General features: G+C 41.6%; 2 protein-coding genes across 2 annotated transcripts in view; one reads left to right on the forward strand and one right to left on the reverse strand.

Annotated features, from left to right (window-relative positions):
• Positions 1 to 149: 149 nt before the first annotated feature.
• LOC137914548 (serine/threonine-protein phosphatase 2A 55 kDa regulatory subunit B delta isoform) lies at positions 150 to 4231 on the reverse strand. The gene is made up of 10 exons (XM_068758088.1): positions 4083 to 4231; positions 3809 to 3883; positions 3263 to 3360; positions 2970 to 3135; positions 2730 to 2842; positions 2467 to 2644; positions 2193 to 2357; positions 1856 to 2025; positions 1249 to 1340; positions 150 to 1060 (listed from the first exon to the last, which is right to left on the reverse strand). The coding sequence occupies exons 1-10, from the start codon at positions 4087 to 4089 to the stop codon at positions 781 to 783; spliced, it is 1344 nt and encodes a 447-aa protein (XP_068614189.1). The 5' UTR covers positions 4090 to 4231; the 3' UTR covers positions 150 to 780.
• A 12158-nt stretch (positions 4232 to 16389) lies between these two features.
• LOC137914558 (transcription factor COE3) overlaps positions 16390 to 24208 on the forward strand; it is a 64616-nt gene continuing 56797 nt past the window's right edge. Inside the window, exons 1-6 of the mRNA XM_068758098.1 lie at positions 16390 to 17093; positions 17403 to 17559; positions 17826 to 17889; positions 18153 to 18208; positions 19953 to 20026; positions 21777 to 21845. Of these exons, the coding sequence (XP_068614199.1) occupies positions 16963 to 17093; positions 17403 to 17559; positions 17826 to 17889; positions 18153 to 18208; positions 19953 to 20026; positions 21777 to 21845 (551 nt within the window). The 5' untranslated portion in view covers positions 16390 to 16962. The remainder of the gene's footprint in view (positions 17094 to 17402; positions 17560 to 17825; positions 17890 to 18152; positions 18209 to 19952; positions 20027 to 21776; positions 21846 to 24208) is intronic.

The raw sequence follows: 24208 nt of genomic DNA on the forward strand, positions 1-24208 counted from the left end.
CATAAGAAGTGTGCTTTGGTAAACTTCTTATGACCCCCCCCTCCCATCCCCCATCCCGGCACACCATTCTACAACATAAAAACATGCAAAGCAACAAACATGTTTTAATACATACTTAATTTAAAAACACATCTGTTGTTTTTAGTTTCTTTTATTATGTGGATGACAAGGTGTACTCGAGTAGATACAGTCAGTGAAATTATGCCACCGCATTGACTGGGGGTAAAGTAATAAAGAGGAGGGGAGGAAAGAAACAGGTCCACCAAATGCATGGCCTCTTCCACCAGTAGTTTGGCCTGAATGAATGGCCAATGGGGGAATGTTACAGTTAGGCATATTGGCCATTAATCCGGGTTTCAGAGGGCCCAAAAATCTTCAAGGTGATGTTACAACTCTGACAAGACGTCATTTTAAGAGCTTCCAAGAGTTCAGTCGTTAAATCATGAAATGAAGGCTTAAAATGTCAACACAAACACCAACGTTCGACAGTCTGACCTCTAGGGAGTGCCATTTCGTCAATTCGACCCGAGTTGGGTTTTCTGGGTCAGTGGGGGCCATGTTGATTGCCCTGGTGCCAAAGGCAAAAACAACCTAAGCTCAGACTCAAAATAAAACAGGCCTATGGATCAACCTCCTGTGGCAAAAAAAAGTAGACACGTGCTTTTGAATTCTTCACCAGGAGGACAAACAAGGCTGTTTCTCTTCTTATACAGATAGACAAGTAGTAGGCTTAACTACACAGGTACGGCAAAAGCCCTATCCTCTGGAGCCCAAAATCTTCTAATTGATTTTGTCCTGGAAAATGTACAAGTTGTTGGTGGCTGCCACGGCGATCACGTTATCTTTGGGGTGCCAGGCAGTATGGAGGATCTTCTTGTTGAAGTCCAGGCTATCCACGCTGATCTCATCCTTCTTCCTTTTGCCACCAGTGGACACTTTGCGTGGTTTGAGCGTAGCCCGTGGTTTGCTGCTTTCTCGGGAAGCCTCCAGTGTGATGTCCCGCCTGGTGTTGCGGTCAAACATTCGGAAGAAGTTGTTGTAGGAGCCCGTCATGATGGCACTGATGGAAGAGGGAGACGCAAGTGAAATCATTTGACAACATAACATTAAAAAAAACACACATCAGAATACTTTTCCGACAGATTTCTCTCCATCTTATCGTTAATAAACATTTTTAAAAAACACTGTAAAAGAACGTGAGCACAAACCAATAGCGATTAAATGTTACATGAAAGAACTGGGACTTACCTGTCACTGCCATTCCAGCAGCACTCAAACTTGTCAAAGATGCAGTCATTTTCATACAAGGAGCAGAGTTTACTGCGAAGGTATTCATGGACCTGAAACACAACACGCATCATTCATGTGTGTGGATATAATCTATGCTTACAGCTACTCCATGCAACGCAATAATTGGCCTCCAAGTTCGATTTTTACCTCACGTTTCCCCCCCCCCCCCCCCCATTCAGTGAATGTCAGGTCTGAACTGATTGTGTGGCTAACCAGACAACTGTGTTGCTATTTGTGAGGCTTCTATTTTTGTGCGCCGTTCATTGAAAGGGGCGTAACCTTTTAAGCATCGGGATATTTTCATTTCTACAAAACCATTTCAATGCTGAACACAAGAAACTTCATTTGCAAAAAAAAAAACCTGAACATTTCAGCAATGCTGAAAATGAGTGGAAGTTTCTTGTACTCTTTGGGTGAAATTTCGGATGTGTAATAGGAGAGATATATCTGCCATGAATTCTGATTTAGGCGGTCTAAGAAAACTTTTATTCTAAACTGAAGGGCTTATTTTCATTTCACATCGTTTATATTCCAAGTCACTTGACACGCATGTATGTTTATGCACCTGATATGTTTCCACTGGCCGGTTTTCCATGTTAAGGTCCCAAACTTTGACAGAGAGGTAGTCACGTGTCATCATGTAGCGTCCACTGTGACTGAACTTCACATCCGAGATGGAGGAGATGATCTCAGAGAAAAAAGATCGGCTGCTTGGATCCTCCGGCTCCTCAAAGACTACAAACAATCATACAAATAGTCGTTAGAGTTCTCATTTCTAAAAGAAAGCAGTCTCTGCGCAGACTTCAAAGGACTGAATAACTTTGAATGAAGAATCTTAACCTGTTGTATCAAGGCAACCAACATGGCCGTCTTATTTTACAAACTCCAGCGGAGATACTTACACTTAGAGTGCCTATCACACAGTGCCGCTGCTCGCATGTCACAGAGGCGAATGGTGCCTTTGCTACTGCTGTACACGAATACATTGCATTGGTGTGGATGGCACTCAGCAGCTGTGATTACTTCTGTCAGTTCCTCCATGTTGGCGGGCTTGATGTCTACAATATCTGGTAACGCACCGTTAAGGAAACGGCCGTCTCACGTTTCATTACAATACGAAGCACACCACCGCGTAAAGCCACATAATCTGCGTACTGTCATGAATGAAAAGGATACTAAAACTTCTGTCTGTGATTTCCAAGTGCCATAGATTTATTCTTAGGTCATCTGCAGAGAGGTACGTTTCATGGTCACTATTTACAGAAATGGAATTTATGTGATAGGTATGCGCGTTTGCAAAGATCCTTCGCGGGCTTGCTTCTACCATGAGATCCATTGGCATCAGCACCGGTACCTGCAACACACGCCAACGGCCACGTTTAAGATGCCATTAAAAAAGCCATGGAAACGACGCGGGTCCGACGTGCGACGAAACAAACCCGTAAAGAGGTGATTCTAAAAGGATCTCTGAGTCGTCCGTCTTCGTCTTTCAGGTTGTAACCTTCCGCTCGTTTATCCCTTTCACTTATTTTCCACAATTTGATAGTTTTATCTGTCAAAAAACGGACAAGAATGTTGCCGAGTGATAATCATCTGATAGGGATCAAGTAAAGCCAATTTAAAACTCTTAAATCACCAAATCATCAACACAGATAAAAGAAAATAAAGAAAAAGCTTACCATTGGTTGAAAGTAGAAAGTGAGCAGCATTTTGTTGGGGTAGCCATCTTATTTTATTAATCTTTTCCTCAATTTCTAAACTTTTCAAATAGTCAAATTCTGGCTCGTGACTCTGAAAAGTGCTATAGACGTTGTACTCCCCACGGAGGTGCGGACGATTCTTAGACTGAAAGAAAATGTTACAACCATCAGTCAAAAGGTGTGTGTGTGTTGCCATAGCAACACAGTCAGAACGCAACTCCTGGCATTTACAACACCGATGGAGATTATCCACGTGTCCCCGCGGATCTTACCTCCTGTTCGTGTTGAAATATCACTACTCTGCCACCTTTATCTCCAGTTGCGAGCAAGTCTCCGGAATAGTTGAACTCAACTGTTGATATTATATCAGCTGAAAAACAGACAGAAATCAGAACCGATCAGTGTTCGCAGTCCCGGATGATGCTACTGTGCTGCAACTGCAGGCTAATGCTAATGTCATTCTGGAACAGGACTACAAGCACGCACGCCCGTTCACGTATGAATGAAAACAAGCATGATGTCACTCGACACTTCATGGATGGACGCAGCACATTGACGTCACGGACACGGTCGCTCCCCTTTTATAGCTTAGCCGCAACCTAGCGCGCTGCTAACGAGCGACGTGCAGAAATATACAAAAGGAAATCGCGTTTGCGCGCCTGATCAATAAACAGGCTCACAGGGAAAGACAACAGCCGCCACATATTGAAGTCTGCACAAACATATGCCCCCCCCCAGAGCATCACCATCAGAAGAGCTAGCTAGCTACCCAGCGTTTTTAGCCTAGCCTGGCCGCCAAGCTAACGTTAGCTACATACCTTCCGCAACATCTTCATCTATGGCTCCTTTCACTTGAGAGAAACACCACTGAAAGTCATTTCCTCCTGCAGCTCCTGCAAAGGGAACACGGCGTTAGTTAGTATCCGATGTTGCGTCGCGTCTGACGGTAAAAATGACTTGACAAGTGACACAGTTTGACAACTAGCAACTTAGCCCGCCAGCGCTAACGTTAGCCAGCTAAGCTGCAGATTCAGGCCATCACACACACCGAGCGAGGCGGGTCCTTTCTCCTTCCCTTCACAAGTAGCTTACCCGCCATTGCTTCATGCAGCAGCGCTTGCTGGACACAGCTTCCAATAGCTAATCAATCAGTGCGGCTTGCGTGGATCAATAGATAGCATCCACAATCAGTGTGAAGACTCGGGTCCAGATCTGTCAAGACCACGGAAATTATCCGTGATTTTTTTTTTTTTTTTTTTTTTTTTTTTTTTTTGCTTCTTCCAAAATGGCGCACAGTACATGGCGAAATGACGTCATGCACACATGCCACATCCTGGCTCCATCCATTCTCCTCAGCATCCTGCTTTTACGTTTACATATTTTTTTTTGTCTTTGTTTTCCACGCACGCAGGTTTATTTCATTGGGTTTACGCAGTAATGCCTGCTGAGTGATTCCAGAGAGAGTCAGAGGTCCTCTGGTGGATGCAGCGAATAACCTGAACACACATCACGATTTCAGGTTTTTCGATTTCAGGTAAAACAAATGAAATCAATTTGGATAAAAACTAGTCAGTATGAAAAGCACAGAATGTTTTCCAGTCTTTCCTTCACGGGTTACATTTAATACACGAGATTTGTGTAACGTTGATAAAGATAAGATACATTTATACATGTATTTCTGAATGACACATTTTATGATAAAACGTTTTTTTTTTTGCGTTGGTTGTTGATGCGACGTTCGATGGCAACCGTTTCTTTCCTCAAAATTGTGGGACGCTTTTTATAATGTTCCTGCTTCTGTTACGTGGTCAAAGAGTGACATCTAGTGGCTAAATAATAAAACTCCACTTGACTTCTGTGGAACTTGAATACTTTTCAGTTCCCAATCCACAGCCAGGACTTAAAATATTTATCCTTCACATCCAGATGTGCCAAATAAGACCACCCAAAACACGCCATTTGATTTTCAGATTTTTTATTTTTTTATTTTCTTAGCCTCTGAGAAAGATCAGTCATTTGCTGAAAGGCCTTGACTCTTATATCATCATAATAAGCTGTAGGCCTTCTTCTATTTCACAAGCTGCACAATAAGTATGGAGTGAATAAATAATGCACAATGTAAAGCATCTTTGGGTGCCTTGAAAAGTGCTATATAAAATCAATGCATTATTATTATTATTATTATTATAAGTTAGTGCAGCTTCCTTTTCCTATTTACAGTACAGTTTTATCCACACATCATTTTAAAAGAATAAGTAAAATAGAAAATAAATATTTATTTATTATTTAGTCTGTAGTACTTTTGTAATGTGCTTGTACAGTATTTGAATTGTTTAGTTCAAAGGGTATTTTTTAAAATATATCACAATTCTTTTCCAATTCTAATCCTTATCCTCACCCTAACAGCTGTTTAGTTATGCCACATATATCTCTATTTATTGTGCATGCACTCACAATCATGGTCAAAAAAAGAGGATGTTGTGATAGATGTGTTTATTTTCAGATTTATTTTCTATAGGTGACACAGTGACATTGTGAAGGGTTTACGGTTGTGATAAAGACGCGTACCCCATAGTAGGTGGATGTGTTGTAAAAGAGCCACATTCGGAGTACAAATAAAGAGCTAAGACAAAAACATTTTTTTTCAACACAGAGGCTGATTGGAATTGTTATTCTCAATATAATACTGATATATATATTGCTGCAAAGTGAGGTCCTTTTATCTGTTTAGTAGTTAACATTCTCTTGTTTTACGCTTCATCTTGGAATAAAATGGTGACAATCCTCATATTTTTAAACACAATATTGGAGATAATATTAGGTTAGGAGCCGATCATACAAAGTGATTTTAAATGCCTGTGGTCATGGCCTCTGGATAACTACTACATGTGCATTAGCTTTTGGTCACCGTACTTCAGAACCTTGTTGTTTACCACATTTATAAACTGTCCAATGGAATAAAAAGAGATGGAAAGAGAATGTCTGGGACAAAAGCGCACCAAAACCTTTTCCATGTTCGTTCTGGAGCTGCACATCCCTCTCATCATTCTCATGACATTCCATCGGGAGAGGCAGAGCAGAGGCCTGGAGGTTAGGCAGCTTAAATCCATATACTGGTATATGTATTGATAGAAAGGTGGGCCGACTGGTACCTGCAGTGGAAGTTCAAGTTGAACGGTCTGAGGCTGTTCATGGAAACAAAATATGTCAAATTTAAATGATATAAGAATGTGACGATATACCATCACAAGGTTTTTAAAATCGTGTCACTGCTGGAAGACAAGTCCACAAGGGGCTTGCGTTGTGCTGCACACACATGCACTGACTGGTTATTTTATACAAGGATGTTTGTTTTAATAATTTTAAAAAAATGCTACGTTCACCAGAGCTTTCTAAAAGCATTATAATTCTAAGAGCCACTTTCAACACTAAAGCATCCTTGAGCATGCAGTGGTTGGTATTCACCTGGCTTCTACCTGCGTCAGTCTGATGAGGCAGCGCAGACACATGCCGGTCACAGTCCGAATGAAAACTTGCTGATTTGAAGCCGTTAGGCACGAAGGTCTGGATACTAATGACCAGATCAGAGCAAAGGTGGAAAATGTTGCTTTCTAAATTCGAAACACGTCAGTCTGTTTTTTTTTTTTTTTAAGTGTCACTTCCATTCTATAACATCTGTTCTTGTATATTGAATTCAAACAACTGCTGCTTTAATTGTGCCGAATTAAGAACACCAGCGACTGTCTGCGTTCACATTACTGATGATGGAGAAGCGCTTAACGTGAGCCCCGTTTGTGATTTAATAAACCATACAGCTTAATTATTGTGTGCAGGAGATTTTACACATTTTCACAAGTTGGATGTTGGCTTCCACTGTGTGTGAGTGTGTGTGAGTGTGTGTGTGTGTGTGTGCCGTAGCTTCATCAGGTATAAGGAGAGGTGTTGACTTTATTCCGAGCCTCCAGTAACACCACTGACTCTGATAGTTCCCCATCCCTGTGGGAATTCATTATAAGACAGCTAGAGGCTGCTTGTGGATGGTTACTGCGCTGCCCGTATGTTAACTTGTCGCTATCGCGCAAGGCAAACATGTGGTGCAGCTGCTTTCTCTGGCTGTGGGCAACCTGGAGAGATTGATTGGTGAGCCTTCTGTTTTATCCAGGATCAGGGCCACATTCAGTAGACACGGTGCCTCCGGAGAAGCGGCCATTTTCTCCAGAAAATATGGCTCATTACCAGCACAGACAAAATGAAGGTATATTGACTTTTTAACATCTTACAGCAAACCTATTTCTGAGCCGTGTAACAAAAAAAAAAAAAGAAGCATTTGTTGTCCTGGAAACCCTTTGTAGGGATTTATTCTGATCTAATTGAATACAGAAGTAGTCCCTGATTTTAGCTTGAGTTCATCACATTCAGGTCTATTTTGACCAGATCAAACACAGCTCCTATCCTCGTCTGTTTTCAGTCTGAAAGTACACACGGCTGTGCACGTGAAAATGCCCATGCACATGTATTTTCACCCTGTGCTTGCACAAACCTTCCCCTTCCCCCCCATATTTTGGTTCATCAGACAGTTTTTAACACTAACCATTGGCCGATGGATGCGTCTGCTCTGGGGCATAAGCTCTGTCCAGACCCTCTCACACACACACACACACACACACACACACACACACACAGCAAAGACAAACACAATCAATTATTCAGCACTCTTGTTTTGGCTTATGTGTGTGTGTTTTTTCTTATTATTTCTGCTCTGGTGTTTCTATAGCATCCTCTGGCAACATACCAGCCAAGGAGGCCCGATGAGCGAGATATGCTGTCTTGAAGTCTGCTTGCATCTTTGTAATTTACATGGAAGCATATCATTTGCATGCAGAGCCTTCCAACATTGTCTCATTGTCTGAGGGAGATTATCCTCACGGCTTTCCACAAGTGAGGCTCGTCAAAGACCTGGAGTGGAAGACAAACCTTTGTCTCGGTGTTTATTTCCCCCATGAGTGGAAGTTGTCCGTGTGGTCACTGAGTCCAGTCTGACCCCCCCCCCCCCCCCCCACCCCAATTAAACAGCTCACTTACTTTTGCATTCGTGCTCCTTTGGTATTGGATGTGAGTTCAAGGTAAATTGGACATTTTTCCAGTGTGCATATTTCTACACTAGATGGCACTATGACACTTATTATTCAATGCCAAAAGATCATCTCCGTCTCAGAGACCTGTGTGCCGCCGACACAAACTGCTCCTTCTCCCAGAGCTGATATTGATATTATCCTGGAAAGAAAGAAAGAAAAACCCCTCAGCATCCACTCACATTTAGTAATGAACTATTTTGACCTTTACGCGCGGAACAAGTGTTCTGATCTCGCATGCCACATGGCATTAAATATGTTTGAATATACTGAATCGGGAGTAGGGCAGCTCGTAAAAGTTTTCAGTTACCTCGAAGTGTTCTCTAACTTTACATATATATATATATATATGTGTGTACTGTATATATATTTATATTTAGGCACGAGCGAACATCAAGCAAAATGTACTCCCTCGAATCAATGAAAAGAATCGCACTGAGAGGATATATTAAATGTGAATCCTCGCAGCAATGATGTCCTTGTAACAGATCATATTGTAAGTAAGATGGGTTAAATTGCACTTGTAGCTTCCTTCCAAACAGTCAGGCTATTCTCTGGGGGAGGGGGGGGGGGGGGGGGGGGACGCGAGAGTGCGCCAGACTCTTCCTCTAATAACGCAAGACAATGAGATCTCAGCTCATAACATAGCCCCCCCCTATATGGAACAAGTATTGGGGGGCTTAGCAGCTAATAAAGTGGCAAGTCTTCAAATCCATGTCAGAAGAGCAGAGCGCCACGGGGACCTTTCATAACACTTGTATGTGCAGGTTGAACTGCTGCGTAAAGGTTACGCAGCCGCACTGCACTGATCTAACCTGATGAGTTGCCTTAAGCCCCGCAACATTTCAAAGCTGTGTTTCTTATTTAAAGAAGCAGAAGCGAATAATTCGCTCAATCTAAAAGATGACAGGCGTACAGGAGTGTGAAATCGATGACGATTGAGACGCGAAACAAAACAAAATCGACTGCGTCCTCCTCTCTGTTATAGGCGCGCAAAGCAACGGTAAAAAAAAAAAAAGAAAAAGAAAATGACCATCCTCTTGTTCAATTAGATTAAGAAACTTGTTTTCCAAGTGGTGTAATTTTCTTTTTCAAAAAGAGCAACACAAATAAATAAATAAAATACTTAAATAATGCGCGTCAGTTTTATTTTTTTTTGAGTCCTGCCGCCCTTTGAGTTCATAAAAAAAAAAAAAGTATCCGTAATTAGCCCTTCTAGCCTGGACTGTCTTTCACAAAACGGTCTCTCTCGCTTTCTCTCTGGTGAACCTGTCCTTCACTTGAGCACAGACACTCCTGCAGCATTTCCACCCACTTTGTTTGTCGGTCTTTGATCCGCAGTATTCTAGTTAAAGTTACACCCATGTGCTGCAAGTTGAAACTTTGGGCATTGTCGCTCAGGGGAACCTTATACCCGTGGCGCCTTCTGCTTTTGTCCTTCCCTTTAGCAACAGAATTCTCCTATGGTCCCGGACAAAAGACGATACTCACGACACCATTTTATGATCTCTGTGATGATACCGTTTCCTTCCCCCTGCTCCCGTACCTTGGTCTGCTCATCTAATCCGAAATGTCAATGTCAAATTAATAAAAAAAGAAAAAAAAGAAGAAGGAAAAAAAAACATCATTAAGGGGTTCTCCCTTGTGACATTTGTTGATTTGGAGGAAAGAGTGATGAAATAAAGAAAGATTTGAACTGCGAAGAAGGAAACAATTAAAATAAGTGCCATTTCTTATATATAGTGCACAAAAATAAGAAGCAGATGCCACCGACGTGATAATTGGATCATAAAACTAAAACTGTGATTTCCTTTTTTTTATTATTATTATTTTGCAATCAAATTGACATGCACTAGTAATGCTCATCATTGTGTACAGTGGAGGATTTGTGTTTGTGTGACATATAAATTCACATGTGTTTGTGTGCTAGAATGAACTGATTGGAGCATTATAATTCTGTTGTGTGAAACACTTAAATACAGGAACAATAAATACAGTATATATATATATATATATAAAGAGTGTTTGGTGCTGCCTCTCTAGTCTGTCTAATCACTGTGTAAGTGAAACATTCATGGTACACTTGATCAGTTCAATATTTAATTTCTCAACAACGACAACATGATGGAACAGATGCTCAAACTTTGTATGTTTCTCAGGAGAGCAACATTCACTTGACGGAAGCTATACTGAATACAAAGATTTAAGATCATGTACAAGCTTTGCGTTGACTTATCGGGCTCTTCACCTATGCACCGAGCGTACAGTCACATGTATATAAAAAAGAAACATGCCAAGTGTGCATAGTGAGTCGGTGCTCACGGTCTGAATACATCAGTTGTTTACAACCAGGGGAAACTGAAATCTCAAAATGTGTGGATCCAGGGTCGGCCTTTGCCTCCATGTCACATTTCAAGTGAAAATTTGACTTGGCATGTTTACATACGATTTCTTCATCACCCTTCTTAAACCCCCTTGGGCGAGCTGAAGGTGAGGGGAACTAAGATTATTATCCCTCGTTTCTCTGAGGAGCTTTTCTTTCTGCACACCCTCGCAGATGTCGACATTTGGTTAGGCGGTGTACATAGAAGCCCCAGATTATCTAGCGTTTCAGGAAGTCTGTTTAGCTAAAGTTAGGAGTGGTTACTTTCCTGCACCTTCCTAATTAACCCTATAGTGCTCTGCAACCTGGGGACCCCCTCCTGCTATAAGTCATACATCTGTGTAATAGAGGGTGTAAATGACAAATATATATATAATTGAACATTGCTGTCCTTTCACAAACATAGGTCTTGTAATGATCTCAGTATCAATAGGCTCCACTTGTGTAGACCGAGTCACAGGAAGTGTAACAGATGGTGCTCTATATGTCATAATACAGTAAAATCCAACAGGAATTGACAATTGAAATCCCACCCTGGAGTTTGCCTCTTTTAGCTTTGGCATAATCTTCTCAGGATTTCAATTGCAAAGTCAAAGAGAATAGTCGAGCACACGGGGACTAGTTATCTGGGGCAAACGCGGTCTAAGGTTGACATTGCAAAGGCTATGTTTATGTGCATCACACTTGCTATACTGAATGTTTCCCAGAGTGCAAGAACATCCTCCCCTGAATTCTATTCCTCTTCCCACGTCCCAGTGCTGCTGCGGGAAAGTAGGCCAAGTGAGCACCAGGGCGTTGCTTTTTTAAGATGATCAGTTTGTCAGTGTGTTTTTGTGTGTGCTCGGGACAGCTATTCATGTGGCTTGACTCTGTAGAACAAAGAGCAGCGTTATACAATTTGCAGCACTTCCAATAGCAAGGAAAGGGAGAGGTTGGAAAATAGGGACAGGACAAGTGTGGATGAAACAAAGACAAAATCTGGCTTGTACTCTAATTCATTTACTTCCTCTTTTCCACCTCTTTGTTGCAGCAAAAAGGTCCCTTGCTACTAACACTCCTCTGCAGGATCATACTGTAGTCTAGCTGGCATGGATTATTTTTAGCTATTGCTGTGCAGCTTTCACCCTGACTCCCTCTGTCTTGACATCATAATTAACATTTCTGTTAATAGTAACACAGTTCAATGTTATTAAGGATCTCTGACTAAATCAAAATTCAGCCGAGATAAATTATACAGACGTGCACTTTTCCAGTACCTTCACATTTGGATCTCTTAATGATGGCATTTTCTCCTGGCATGTAAAACAGAGGCGCTGGTGCAACATGTACATTTCGCCATGCATGAGTGACTTGAACATTGTTGGACTCCTGCAGGTTGGGACATTATCACTGCAAATTTACAGTGACAGGGGGTCAACAGGCAAGTTCTCCCGAGGACTGGAAAAGTCGGGTGCCTTTGCGGTCACGCACGCGCACATGCCAGCTTAAAGCAAGGTTAAAGCCGATACCTTCCGTTTTGGTCCAAAGCAACATGTGCCCTTGTATTATAATGGAGTCTTTAACATTTTTAAATTAGACTTCTGCACATTTGCCGAGTGTCGCAGTTTAACGTTAGAGCGGTGATATTATAAGTGATACGCTCCAATTTAGAGCGGAATAATCACATTTTACACCGCATCCATCAACGTCCACGGGAAGTGTATTTGTGCGTGTTTAAGTAAAGACTTTTCTATGCACAAAGCAGTGATGGACACAATCAAGATGAGGCTGTGCGAAGGCGAAGGTTTGCTGGCTATTTGGTCATGTGTATTTGGGTCTAAATTTCTAGGGGATATTTTAGATGTTAATAGCCCTGAAGTGGTCTCGGTTCCTTATTTAATTTCTCTCGCCTTTTTTTTTTTTTTAATATATATATATTTTAATGTAATTCGCCCACAGACTGCGCCGCGAGGCTCGAAACCGCGCAGAAACTCTCTCATCATTTCCACAGCAGAATGGAAATGCAAATCGTGCGCACGGGCAATGCCCTTGACAGAACTCACCACTGCACACAATTAACACGAGCACTCTGACAGAAGTTAGTGACGAAATGTGAGGTCACAGCAGCTGCGCTTCAGAACATAGCAGCGTTATTACGCACAGTCCTGTTAAAACCATCAAATCAGACTCACGTGGACTTTAATAATAATAATAATAATAATAATAATGTGGTTTACGTGTACTGTAATTGTGAGATATTTAACAAAAAGCAAAAACTTTATACTATTTTTTTTAATTGCGTGCCGTGCAGCATGTTGTTTTTTTAATAATTAAATTTAACCTAGTTTTTTTTCCTTTACAAAATGTGCCCTGGACATTAAATTTACCGTTCTTGTCCGGCCGTGGGTCCGTAGAAGGGGGCGACAGATAAACCCAAGTTGAGATCTTGAGTTATCTTGTCACTGAAGAACACAGCTGCCTCATATCGACACGATAATCTCCAGTGTAACCAACGAGGGGCGCTGTCCGTCTATCAGCAGCACCGGGCCGACGCTTGATACGAACAGCCTGCATGATTGATCTAATCACTCTGAGCCATTTGTTGGTTTTTTTCTTTCTACACTGTAATAAAGAAATAAGAAATAAAAATAAAAAAAATGCGTAAACGTATTTTTTCAGATGAAATTTTAATATCCCATTTCAAATCCAGTTGCATTAATTGAGTCTAAATTGAAAACTTACGGAAACAAAGTTTACAAGATGATTATATTTTATTGAAGCATTTAATAATAATAATAATAATAATAATAATAATAATAATAATAATAATAATAATGTCGGATTTTTGCTGCTTCAATTTCGGGAACACTTGTATAGACTCATGTTGAACTTTAAAATACAGCTTCAAGTGAAATGAATTTTGAAACAAAGGGTAAATAGAAAATGGATTTTGCGCGGATGCTTGCGCATGTGTCCTGAGTCTCTCCCTCCCTCGACCCCTCGCTCCTATAGGCCTGAGTAAATAATTAAATTGCATTTATAATTTGTTCACATTCACAACATGTTCAAAAAGTAAAAAAATAAAAAATAGAACAGATATTGTCAGTTGAGTTGCTGTAAACAATAAGTGGGCTGACTGCTCGTTTCTTCCATATGTTATTAGAACTGATGCGTAACTGTAGGCGTATTTGATGAATATTTAATCGGAAAAGGATCCCTTCAAAACAGCCTCCATCATAAAGCCGTGAGCTATTTCGCCCGGTGACTTCTAATAAGATTTTTTAGTCCTCATTTTTCCAATCAATTCATTAGGAAACAATGCAGGTGAGCCCGACACTTTTGTTGTCCCAATAAAGTGCGTGGATGGACAGCTGGGCAGCGGCCGGCTGATTGACTTTGCCTTGACATCTGGGAGGCCCGCTGGCCCCTGGCACGCGTGGAGGCTGATGTCGCCATTTACATGCAAATTCAAGGAGATCATGAGGTCCTCGCCCCGTAAATTCACACACAAAAAAGAAGACGTCACCCCCAATACGGAGGAGGCTCGTCCTGTCGAGACGGGAGGTCTTGTACATTTTTTATTGGGAGCCACGCGTCACAAGGAGTTTAGTTTTATATCAGTGATCAGGCCCAAATCTTTGGGGGTTCTGTCATTGTGTTCAGTGAACAGAAGAATGAGATAACAGCCCCCCCCCCCCGCCCCCCCGTGTCATCAACCGGTCATTGAAATGAGCTTTCAGCTTTGCTCACTGCGGCCAAGATGCAGAGATCAGGCAAATAGTTTGCACTTGTTTCCCTGCTGGTCACCCATCACTTACCTCCAGCGTGCAGATTACAAACAGGATTTTATTATTATTATTATTATTATTATTATTATTATTACATGAGAAATGACGAACTGTGATTAAATCCTCAAATTCCACGTATATGCAATCAAATGAAACGGGGATCAACATTTTCTTTTATTTTGATGCTAACATTTCACCTAATGATGGGGAGCGCATTTTCCACGGTGTAAGCCCACCGCGCAGATGATCCCACAGAATGAGCTGAGACGGATTCAAGCTCCGCGCCTCGGCGCGTGGAGCAGCTGACTCCCTCTCTCCACGTCCAGATGGCTCCTGCACACAGATTTGCATTCATTTCCCTCTAATATCTTCTGAAATAGCGGGGCAGCTGCATTTGTTGTCAAATACGGTTTAAAACTCCCTTTCAGGACAGCATCGTTACCGACGTGACGGGTGTGGAGATCCATTTTCCCTCTCCAGTCAACAGTATCAGATCTAAAGAGGATTTGTCTCAAAGTCTCCTAATTTGATAATCAGATTTAAATCGCCTCGGTGCGTGTAATCAGGGGTTAAGTTCTAATAAAAGAGATTGAAGCTGTACAAAAAAAAAAAAAAAAAAAGGCAGAAAGAGTTCTGTGCAAAAAAGATATTTGCAATCTCGGTAGAGCAGAAGTAACATTTACAACACGCGTCTCGGTTTGTTGCTTTGAAAAACAAAACAAGATCACGATTTAACAAAGGCGCCTCTTGAAGCACTTTTTTTAAGGATAATTTGAAACTTGATTTTTTTAATATTAATATAAAAAACGTCCTTATTTTGTGACTGGCCAACGGATTGTGTAGAGGTGAAAGCAACAGCTTATAATTCACTTATCTTTGGCAGCAGCTATTAACCCTCAGCATCAGCTAGATAGATTGCTCAGGATATAGCACACATCTCTCTTCCTCGCACCCTCCCCTCTCCCCCTTCATCCTCTACTCCTTTTCACCACTAATGAACCGAATTGCTTGCCTTGCCCCTCTCGGACAGAATCGGACATGTGGGGAGTTTCTTAAAAAGTAAAAAAAAAAAATGATTAAGATGTTTTTGATTATTTCTGATTTTGCAAGATGCATGAAATAAAGAAGACACAGAACCATGGATTTCCTTGAGTTTTGTTTAATCTCATTAGACACTGTGGCTCTGATCTTTCAGCTCATAAAGGAGGTCGGAGATCTGACTTTATCTTTTGTGAAAATGACACAGTGATGTGACTTATTTGTTTTCACGTGAATAAAATCAGGGCTCAGATGAAGCTTCGCTCGTATTTTATGCTGAGCAATAAATAAAGAATTTCTTCTCTCTGTCATTCCTGGCAAAATAACTGAAAGGCAGTCATGTGTTGCTGGAAATTAATAAAAGAAATAGATTTTTGACATATAAGATTCTCTGTAATCAGCGTTATATGAACTATTTAACCGGCTAATTTGAATACAATAATATAACCCGTAGGAAATACAATTCGCATATGTATCAGTTCTATGAAGATACATGATCTGCTATTTATTGAACTGTGACTTATAACCGGTATTCACGCCACTAACGAGATGCTTTAGACACATTCGTGAACAAACAATCTCATCAAGGCAATTTTTAAAAGCAACACATTTAATCATATAAATATGACACATGATATACAAACTTGGGTTCAGTAATAATTAAACTAATCATGGAAATTGACATCATTAGATCAACTAAGAAATAAACAATGAATCCTGAATTTGAGTTATTATTATTATTATTATTATTCTTTAGCCCCTTCTTATAGTGTGATGGTTACACCCAGTTGAATTTCCCATATCATAAAAAAAAAAAAAAAAAAGTCAAACTCACCACGTATAGGGCCTAAGCAAGAGGAAAAGTGGAGCGAATAAGTGTTCTCAGGCTGCTGCACTATTGGGCTGTTCCCGTACAGTGGAGCGCCGCTGCTTGACAGGAACCGTCAGCGCTCCATACATGGTCAAAACCACGCCCCCCACCGCGTCATATTCTGACAGCGCCTCTCCCGTGGGTTTAGAGTTTTGGCTCCCGGGAAAGATTTCAGTCCTCGGGGAAAGAGGGCTTAGTTTTGCATGTTCCCATCCATCCTGCACGACGAGAAAGGGGCCCCTTATCCACCTCTCCTGTGTACGAGGAACACCTCCACTGGTGATCAGCCTTTTGCTTGTGTTTGTCTTGTGGAGAAGCAGCAGCAGCACCTTTTCAGGAGTGCAGGATTTTTTTTTTATTCAGCAAGAAGTCCTGAAGGTTTTGGATGCGGTGCTTCAGGGATGTGCGCACTTTGAGAGCAGCATCACCCGCAAACACAAACAACTGCCATCGATTTTTCTCCGAATAGCAGCAAAAAGAAAAGAAAAGAAAAGAAAGCAAAAAAAAAAAAAAAAAAAAACTTGTCTATTGAACAATTCACTTTCCCCGTCTGTGGATTCTGCTCTAACTAAGTACAGCACTTTGAGAATTGTTCACATCGGACGGACTGAAGAGGGAGGCAAGACCTGTGGACCGGGTGTTCCCTCGCAAGTCTCAATCGGCTCTCGCTACTTATCCCGAGAAAGACCCCTAAAGGATAACACGCTTGGACGTTTATTCCCCCCCCTCCCCCCCCACCCTGATTTCACAGGAGACTCTTTTTTCACGCAAATTCTCCTAAATGTTTGGGATTCAGGAAACTATACCGCGAGGTGGGACGACGATGAAGGAGGAACCGCTGGGTGGACTGAACTCGGTCCGCTCCTGGATGCACACAGCTGGGGTGGTGGACGCGAACACAGCCGCCCAAAGGTACGCATGCCAAAAAGCATCTGAATTTTCTCACGCATTCCCTCCTCATCATATCGACCCCTCAATCCCCTGAATACTCTGTATCAATTACGGTCTCCCAATAAATGCAACCCCCCCCTTCGGCTTTCCCTTCTTTCATTACATCAGATTAGCCATTATTGTGACAAATCAAGAAATATCCACCCCCCCCCCCACCCCCCACCCCGTATATTCCGCATCTTCAATGTTTTACCATCAGCTTCTCCATCATCTATAGTTTCCCCGGTGTCCGGTGCTTAACCGAGATGGTCTCTTGTTTTCTCCCCGCAGCGGTGTCGGCTTGGCACGGGCACATTATGAAAAGCAGCCCCCTTCCAACCTCAGAAAATCCAATTTTTTCCATTTCGTCCTGGCGCTGTATGACAGGCAGGGTCAGCCCGTGGAGATCGAGAGGACAGCTTTTGTGGACTTTGTGGAGAAAGATAAAGTAAGCGGTGAATTAGAAATACGCGCATCCCCGTGCACAATCAGTCCATGTATCGAAATTGGCAATGGGTTACTAAGGGGATGTCAAGTGGTAATATTGATTTTTTTTAATTTTATTTTTTATTTTACTCAATGCATTGATGGCAGGGAGTCGTTTTTAACAGCTAAAGCTGCTTCATTTTCTTTCGGACATAAACTATGAATCTATTTTTCTAAAACGCAGAATCGATGATTTAGCTGATGCTCACAAACTGTTGTCTCCTGCAGGAACCAACCAGTGAAAAAACGAACAATGGGATACATTACAAACTACAATTATTGTACAGCAATGGTGAGTTCAAGTGCCATTATTATTATTATTTTACCAGCACGTGCAAGTTAAACAAACAATGGTTTGTCCGCATAAAATTGCATCATATATAATTAATATCATATAATAGTAAATATAAAAATATATAAAATATTCTATAAAGATAATTTGGGGACTTTACAGTTTCATGTTGTTAAATCTTCAACGTCGGACTTTTTATTTATTGACAACAATTATTTAAAATTCACCAGTGTCTTTTATCCCCCCCCCCCCCCCTTCCTCAGGCGTCAGAACAGAACAGGATCTTTACATACGGTTAATCGATTCCATGACGAAGCAGGTAAGCTGCTGTTACACTTGTTTCTGCGCGCAATGCAACACACATGCCTCACATCCATGGTTCACTTGCGCAAAGCCTTAACACGCCGTGCAAATTGTCGCCCCTGAGATCCACACGCCACACGAGAGAGAGAGAGAGAGAGAGAGAGAAAACTCCACATGGACAAAAATAAAATGAAATTACCGAACGTAACGCGAGCAGACAGCATCCATTTGGGCATATCATATTACAAAACTCTAAGGTCAATTTTAGTTAGGCCAGCATTAAAATTTAAGCACCCCCGCCTGCTCCATGCATGAGATCTCATATGACTTATCCTGCACGCAAAACGTCACGATTTAAACGTGGAAACTTTTCTAAATTATACAAAAAATAATTACGTTGCTGAGGCACATTGTGCAAATATCTGGGTGCCCCCCCCCCCCCCCCCTCGCCACGCACAGCTCCTACATTATTATTATTAAATCTTAACGTACATTTCAAACCGAACGCGCAGATTTGTAAACGTAATTATAACAATTATGTAAATAAAATGACACGTCCTCGTGTCAGCTCCGTGTATGTAGAGGGTTTAGGTTCCACGGAATAGAGCCGTGGGGTCTGGACCACCGGTCACAGACGACATTCCTGCGCGAATGATCCGAGTCAATGATGCAGAAGAAGCAATTTATGGATTTGTGTTTCCACAGCTGCAAATAGCGACATAAATCAAACCAATATAGGCCCAGATAATCACACGGTCCGTGGGAAAAAACACACGGATAAGACTCAAATACACGAGGGTCAATTAGGAGAACTTTTAAATGCGGGAGAGTGACGCGACTTGGTTCAGATATGTCACTTTTTTATCTCACTCTCCGATATTTGTTTCCAAAAAAGAAAAAAAAAAAAAATCAGAAATGTTTGAATGGCACCAAATCTTAAAGGAAATATCGGCGCGCTTATATTTATTTATTGTAATTTTATTTGTATTATTTTAGGAGCGTTTTGTGGCGCTTTGCCTGCGTTTCCAGCCGGTGCCGGTTCAGTACAGGAGGGAGAGAAGTGTCTATCCTTAGAAATAGAAGAAGGAGGGAGGGATCGAGGGAGGGAGAGAAGAGCGGCAGAACTGATAGCTCCACGCCATCTGTTTCAGCCAATGCTCAAAAATTACTCAACCGTACCGCCAGACACCGCTTTTTATCCACAGAAAGATCATTGTTAGCGGCTCAAAATAAACAACAGATTGCCCATTAACACTTTTCCCCCAAATATCCCCAGATTATAAGCATATTGATGACACTTCTATTGGATCTCTCCTTGGATGAAAATCTCTCGCGTCTCTCTTTGCTCTGTCTGAGCCACAGGATATTATGGGGATTAATAAAAAAATTACAATTGATTATAAAAATCCTAATCATTGCCATTAGTTTTTGCAATTTCATTTTATTAGTGCCACAAAATATATTGATGTTTGTCTCATTATTATAATTGATCACATAATGTGTCCATAATGTTTAAGGTGGCACAAATGCTTATATTAATTAATAGCCTTTGTGACAACTGCAGATTTACCCATCAGCATTTGTATACATAGAATATAGATTCTATACAGTTTTCATATTGTGCGTATATTCATGCGCTGATGTATTTTAGTAAATATAAAATACCACATAATGGAGTCTAATTATTTGTGAATTAATAAGAGTGAATGATGTGAGTTATCTGTGTTTTCACTTTATTTCCACCTCACTTTCCTTCAAAGGCTATAATCTATGAGGGCCAGGACAAGAATCCAGAAATGTGCAGAGTTCTTCTTACTCATGAAATCATGTGCAGGTAAGCATGTTTTTTGGTTTTGACATTTATTTCTTTTTGGCTCTGTCCATTCTGCAGATGCATGCAAAAAGAAAATTCCCTCCCCTTCAATGTGTTTTGACACTCGTGATGTGATGCAGCACATCCAGACAGTCCTGTGGTCTTCAGCTACAGAGGGAGAGAGAGAGCTGTCTTTCCTAACTTTGATAGGACGTGATTTAACTTTGATACGAATACGAATATGAATATGACAGTGAAAATGAACTGACTGTCTTTTTCAGTGAGGGGGGGGGGGGATTGAATTTATAACAAACAGTGACACAGTGTACAATTTATGTTGTCAACAATGCTGTTATTTATTATTATAAAAAAATATATATTTCAAGAATAATAATTCAAGCCTGCCAGAGACAATGAGCTTTATCTTAAGTTATGCATAGATGCATCTTTAATTTTTTATTTTTTTATCTTATCTAAACCCAGAGTCAGTCCTTGCTTGATTCCACCTGTCAGCAATGATCAGCAAGCCTTTTAGCGTCGTTTAACCACATAAATCTCACCCTCTCATATTGCGCTGCTATTCAGCGGTGTCATTGATACTAAAAGGAAAAAATGCCTTTTGTTGTTATTGTTGAGCTCAGCATGAGCTTTGTGAACATTGAATTCGGATACTGTCGGTTAACCTCTCCTTTGTTGCTCCGGTGCATTGTTGAAGTTACTTGGCTGAGAGGAAGTGCAGGATGAGATCTGAGAATGATTTGTCTTTTTCCATGCATAAACTCATCACTCACGCTCAATTTATACATGCATCCATCACTTATTTGTGACACCTTGAATATGCTCATGCTCCGGAGGTTTTTTTTTTTGTCAAGACGAGGTGCGATTTTCTGCTGAATAAATAGCTGCTTTAACATATACCTATTATCAGATACGAAGATTTACATATAAGAATAAAATAAGAATAATATTTTGATATCATATCTTAATTTTTAGGATTGAAGTACACCAGCTTTTGAATTATATTTTTTGCTCTAATACCCTGAGGCACCGGGCAATAAAACACATCTTTATTATCGCAGCTAGAGAGCCATGTAAATCAGACATATTTAAATAGTATAAGGTTGACTGACACTGGCTTTGCACTAAATCTTAGTTTTTCTTTCTGCGCCATATGGCACAAATAAATCTTATTCTCATATGTTTTCATTCCAAATGGAAGTTGGGATGATGTATTTGTTTACTTTTATTTTTTTGCAGTTTCGATTCAAGTCTAATTCTAAGAAGTGTGAGGCAGCGCGCTATAAGCTTAGGGAGGACATGGTTGAAACATGTGGCGGAAGATAGATTAGTGCTTTTGAGGCCATAATTGATAAATGCCCCGCAGAAATATTGGTTGATTGTGGCACCTTGCATCTCCCTCAGAAATAGCAGCTTGGCAATTAGAGGTAAACAAAAGCTGAAGCTGTGAAAAGTGACTCCCCTGCCTCCTGGCCCAATCCCCACTCCCCTCCCCTCCAACACTAAGCCAAACAACACAACATGTTGTTTTCGCCATTTTTATCAGCCATCAGCATCAATGGAATGGATATATTGAGTGAAGGAAATCTCAGGGCAATTTTCTCCCCCCCCCCTGCTATCAAAATCACTCCAAGGGCACTATGTGGATTTTAAAATATATATATATATATGTATATTGCATTATTTATTTATTTGTATTTATTTACCAAAGTATTGCCTGTTCTGAATCACTCTGCCTCTGTACATCCTACAGCCGATGCTGTGACAAGAAAAGCTGTGGAAACAGAAACGAGACTCCATCAGACCCTGTGATCATTGACAGGTAGGCTGTGCATGGCTTCTCTCTGTGTTTGGGGGGGGGGGGTGCAAGTAAGTAAAGGAGTGAGCGTCTGTGAGACTAAATGGATGAATGACTGAGTGGATGAGCAGGCACATGGACGAACTAGTGAACAAATGAGTTCCCTCCCGGTGTGCCAGACGGCCCAGTTAGGCTAACGTGCATCTCACAGCCCACTGTGTGGGAACTGTAGGCGGCTCTCTGTGAGGGGCTAAGGGGCATCTTTCCCAGGTACCTGTGCACCAAGGGGCGGCCACCACCTGGATATGGTTTGTTCAATCACAGGTGGTTCAATCACTAGAGGATCCATGCTGGGGAATACACCTAATTAGCTAAGGCAGCTTCACGTCTATTTGGCTGGCCCTTCCTTCTTTGTTTACGACACTGATTCTTACACTGTCAATAGTTGCTTTAGTTTTTTTTTTCCTTCCATTGACTGTTTCTTCCTCTCTAGTCAGCTGTGAGCTAGATGCCATTAAAGGTTAGTTTAAGAAGGGATAAACATTTTATGTCGGCTGTTTTGTTGCACACCTTCGGGGAAGTTGCATCTGCCGCAATTATATTACCGTCATCACTTTCTAAAGAGGGAGAATAAACGGCCTTCTCTTGGGCATTGACATTTCCGCAAACCGTGAAAATATACATCCGCTCTGAATATGTTTAGGTAGTTCGATGTGTGCGCGTGCGCGCGTGTGTGTTTGTGTTGGATATAAGGGTGAGGCAAGGGGTGTCGTTTGAGCGTCAATCTCAATGTAACTCTCACCACGTAGTAGGGAGAGACAGCAATGCTAATGTTTGACTAGCCAGAATCACTGTTTGCTTAGTGGAGAATGCCTGGTATCTGACAGAGGGGACAACTCTCTTATTAGTAATCAAATAGGGCTGAGCAGTTGTTGCTGCCACTCCACTCCAGCGGCTTCTCATGCATCAGGAAGTAGGAGCTGGCTGCCCTGGGAGCCTGGATGGATTACCAGAGCTACTGCTGTCTGAACTCAAACTCACACAGACACACGGAGCTGGGCCAAGGACGTAAACACACAGCAGACACACACTCGCTCATACGTGCACAGGCTGCTTGCAATGTCGTGTATAGGATTTTTTACGCTCGGCTGATGCACACAACATCATATGCATGAAAAGGTGTTAAAGACAACGTCAGGACCGTTTTCTTTTTGTGTGTGTGTGTGTGTGTGTGATTTCTGAATTTATTAGTTGAGTGTATTCCTTGTAGCGAAGGGTCGGACATTAAGATATAGAGCAAGACGTCTACTTTGCCTAATTTCTGTCAGTTTTATGTTTGCTTTGTGTCATGCCGCCGCCGCCGCCGTTTACTGCTTTGAGTTTCACACACCATTGTTCTTCAATCTGTGGGACAAGACATGTAACATTAGCACAATAAGCAAAATGAATGCATGGAGAATTAAAGTCAAGAAAGAGGGGTGGGAAAAAAAAGAATGGAGGGGGGGGTGAAAGAAGCGGATGGATATTGTAAGCTCAACCAGCTCAGGGAAGGCTCGGATTTTCATTGTGACGAGTCTGAATAGGAGTCGAGTATTCCTTTCCTTGCACAATGAGCGGCTCTGTTGAAACACAAAAGCATATGTTCCTCATTAGACCCTCCCATTGTCTCCATGTCGTAACTATGAGCCCGTCAGCTCACCCTAACAGAGCCGCACAGGTTCCCAGTGACTGAGAGAGGCTCGCAGAGAGAGCTGATTGTGAACGGTTTGCCGGGTTTATTAAGAGTTACAGACATGACCAGAGCACACTGCAGACTCGCGACGTCAGGTTATTTACCGCGGTCACTCGCATGCTCTCGCTGTGCACATGCATGGCTAAGCTTTTACTTCAAGCTTCCATGTTTTATATCCATTCTGTGACAGGCACCTGCGCTGTGGTCACTGCTGGCGGGAGCTTATTATTTCCAATTTAGCAGAACATACTTGAGCGACATAAACCGAGAGGAGAGGTTTGATTGTTCGATCAGGCATGTCTCATCTGTCTACAATTACAATATCAGACCCAGCTACAGCACCGCCACATTTCCTATAGAGAAACAGTAGCATGGCCGAACCTTAAGAAACAGATTTGGAGTGAATCATTGATGGCTTTCGTTCCCTGTAACTTTTTCCCAGATGGCAAGAGGGGAAAGCGCACACAGCTAGCTGGCATCGAGCAAGACATTAACTGGCGTTCCCATGGATCTGGCATATCCAATGGAGTTCGGGAAACTTATCATTCCAAATGTGTCCTATTTTCCTGTGGTCAAGCCAGACATCTGTTTACCCTATTTTCTCTCTGAGTTTTGATACAGATTTTCACTGAGATTTTTATAGGAGGACGGATTC

This window comes from Brachionichthys hirsutus, unplaced genomic scaffold (genome assembly GCF_040956055.1).
Source record: "Brachionichthys hirsutus isolate HB-005 unplaced genomic scaffold, CSIRO-AGI_Bhir_v1 contig_800, whole genome shotgun sequence".
Taxonomy (NCBI): domain Eukaryota; kingdom Metazoa; phylum Chordata; class Actinopteri; order Lophiiformes; family Brachionichthyidae; genus Brachionichthys; species Brachionichthys hirsutus.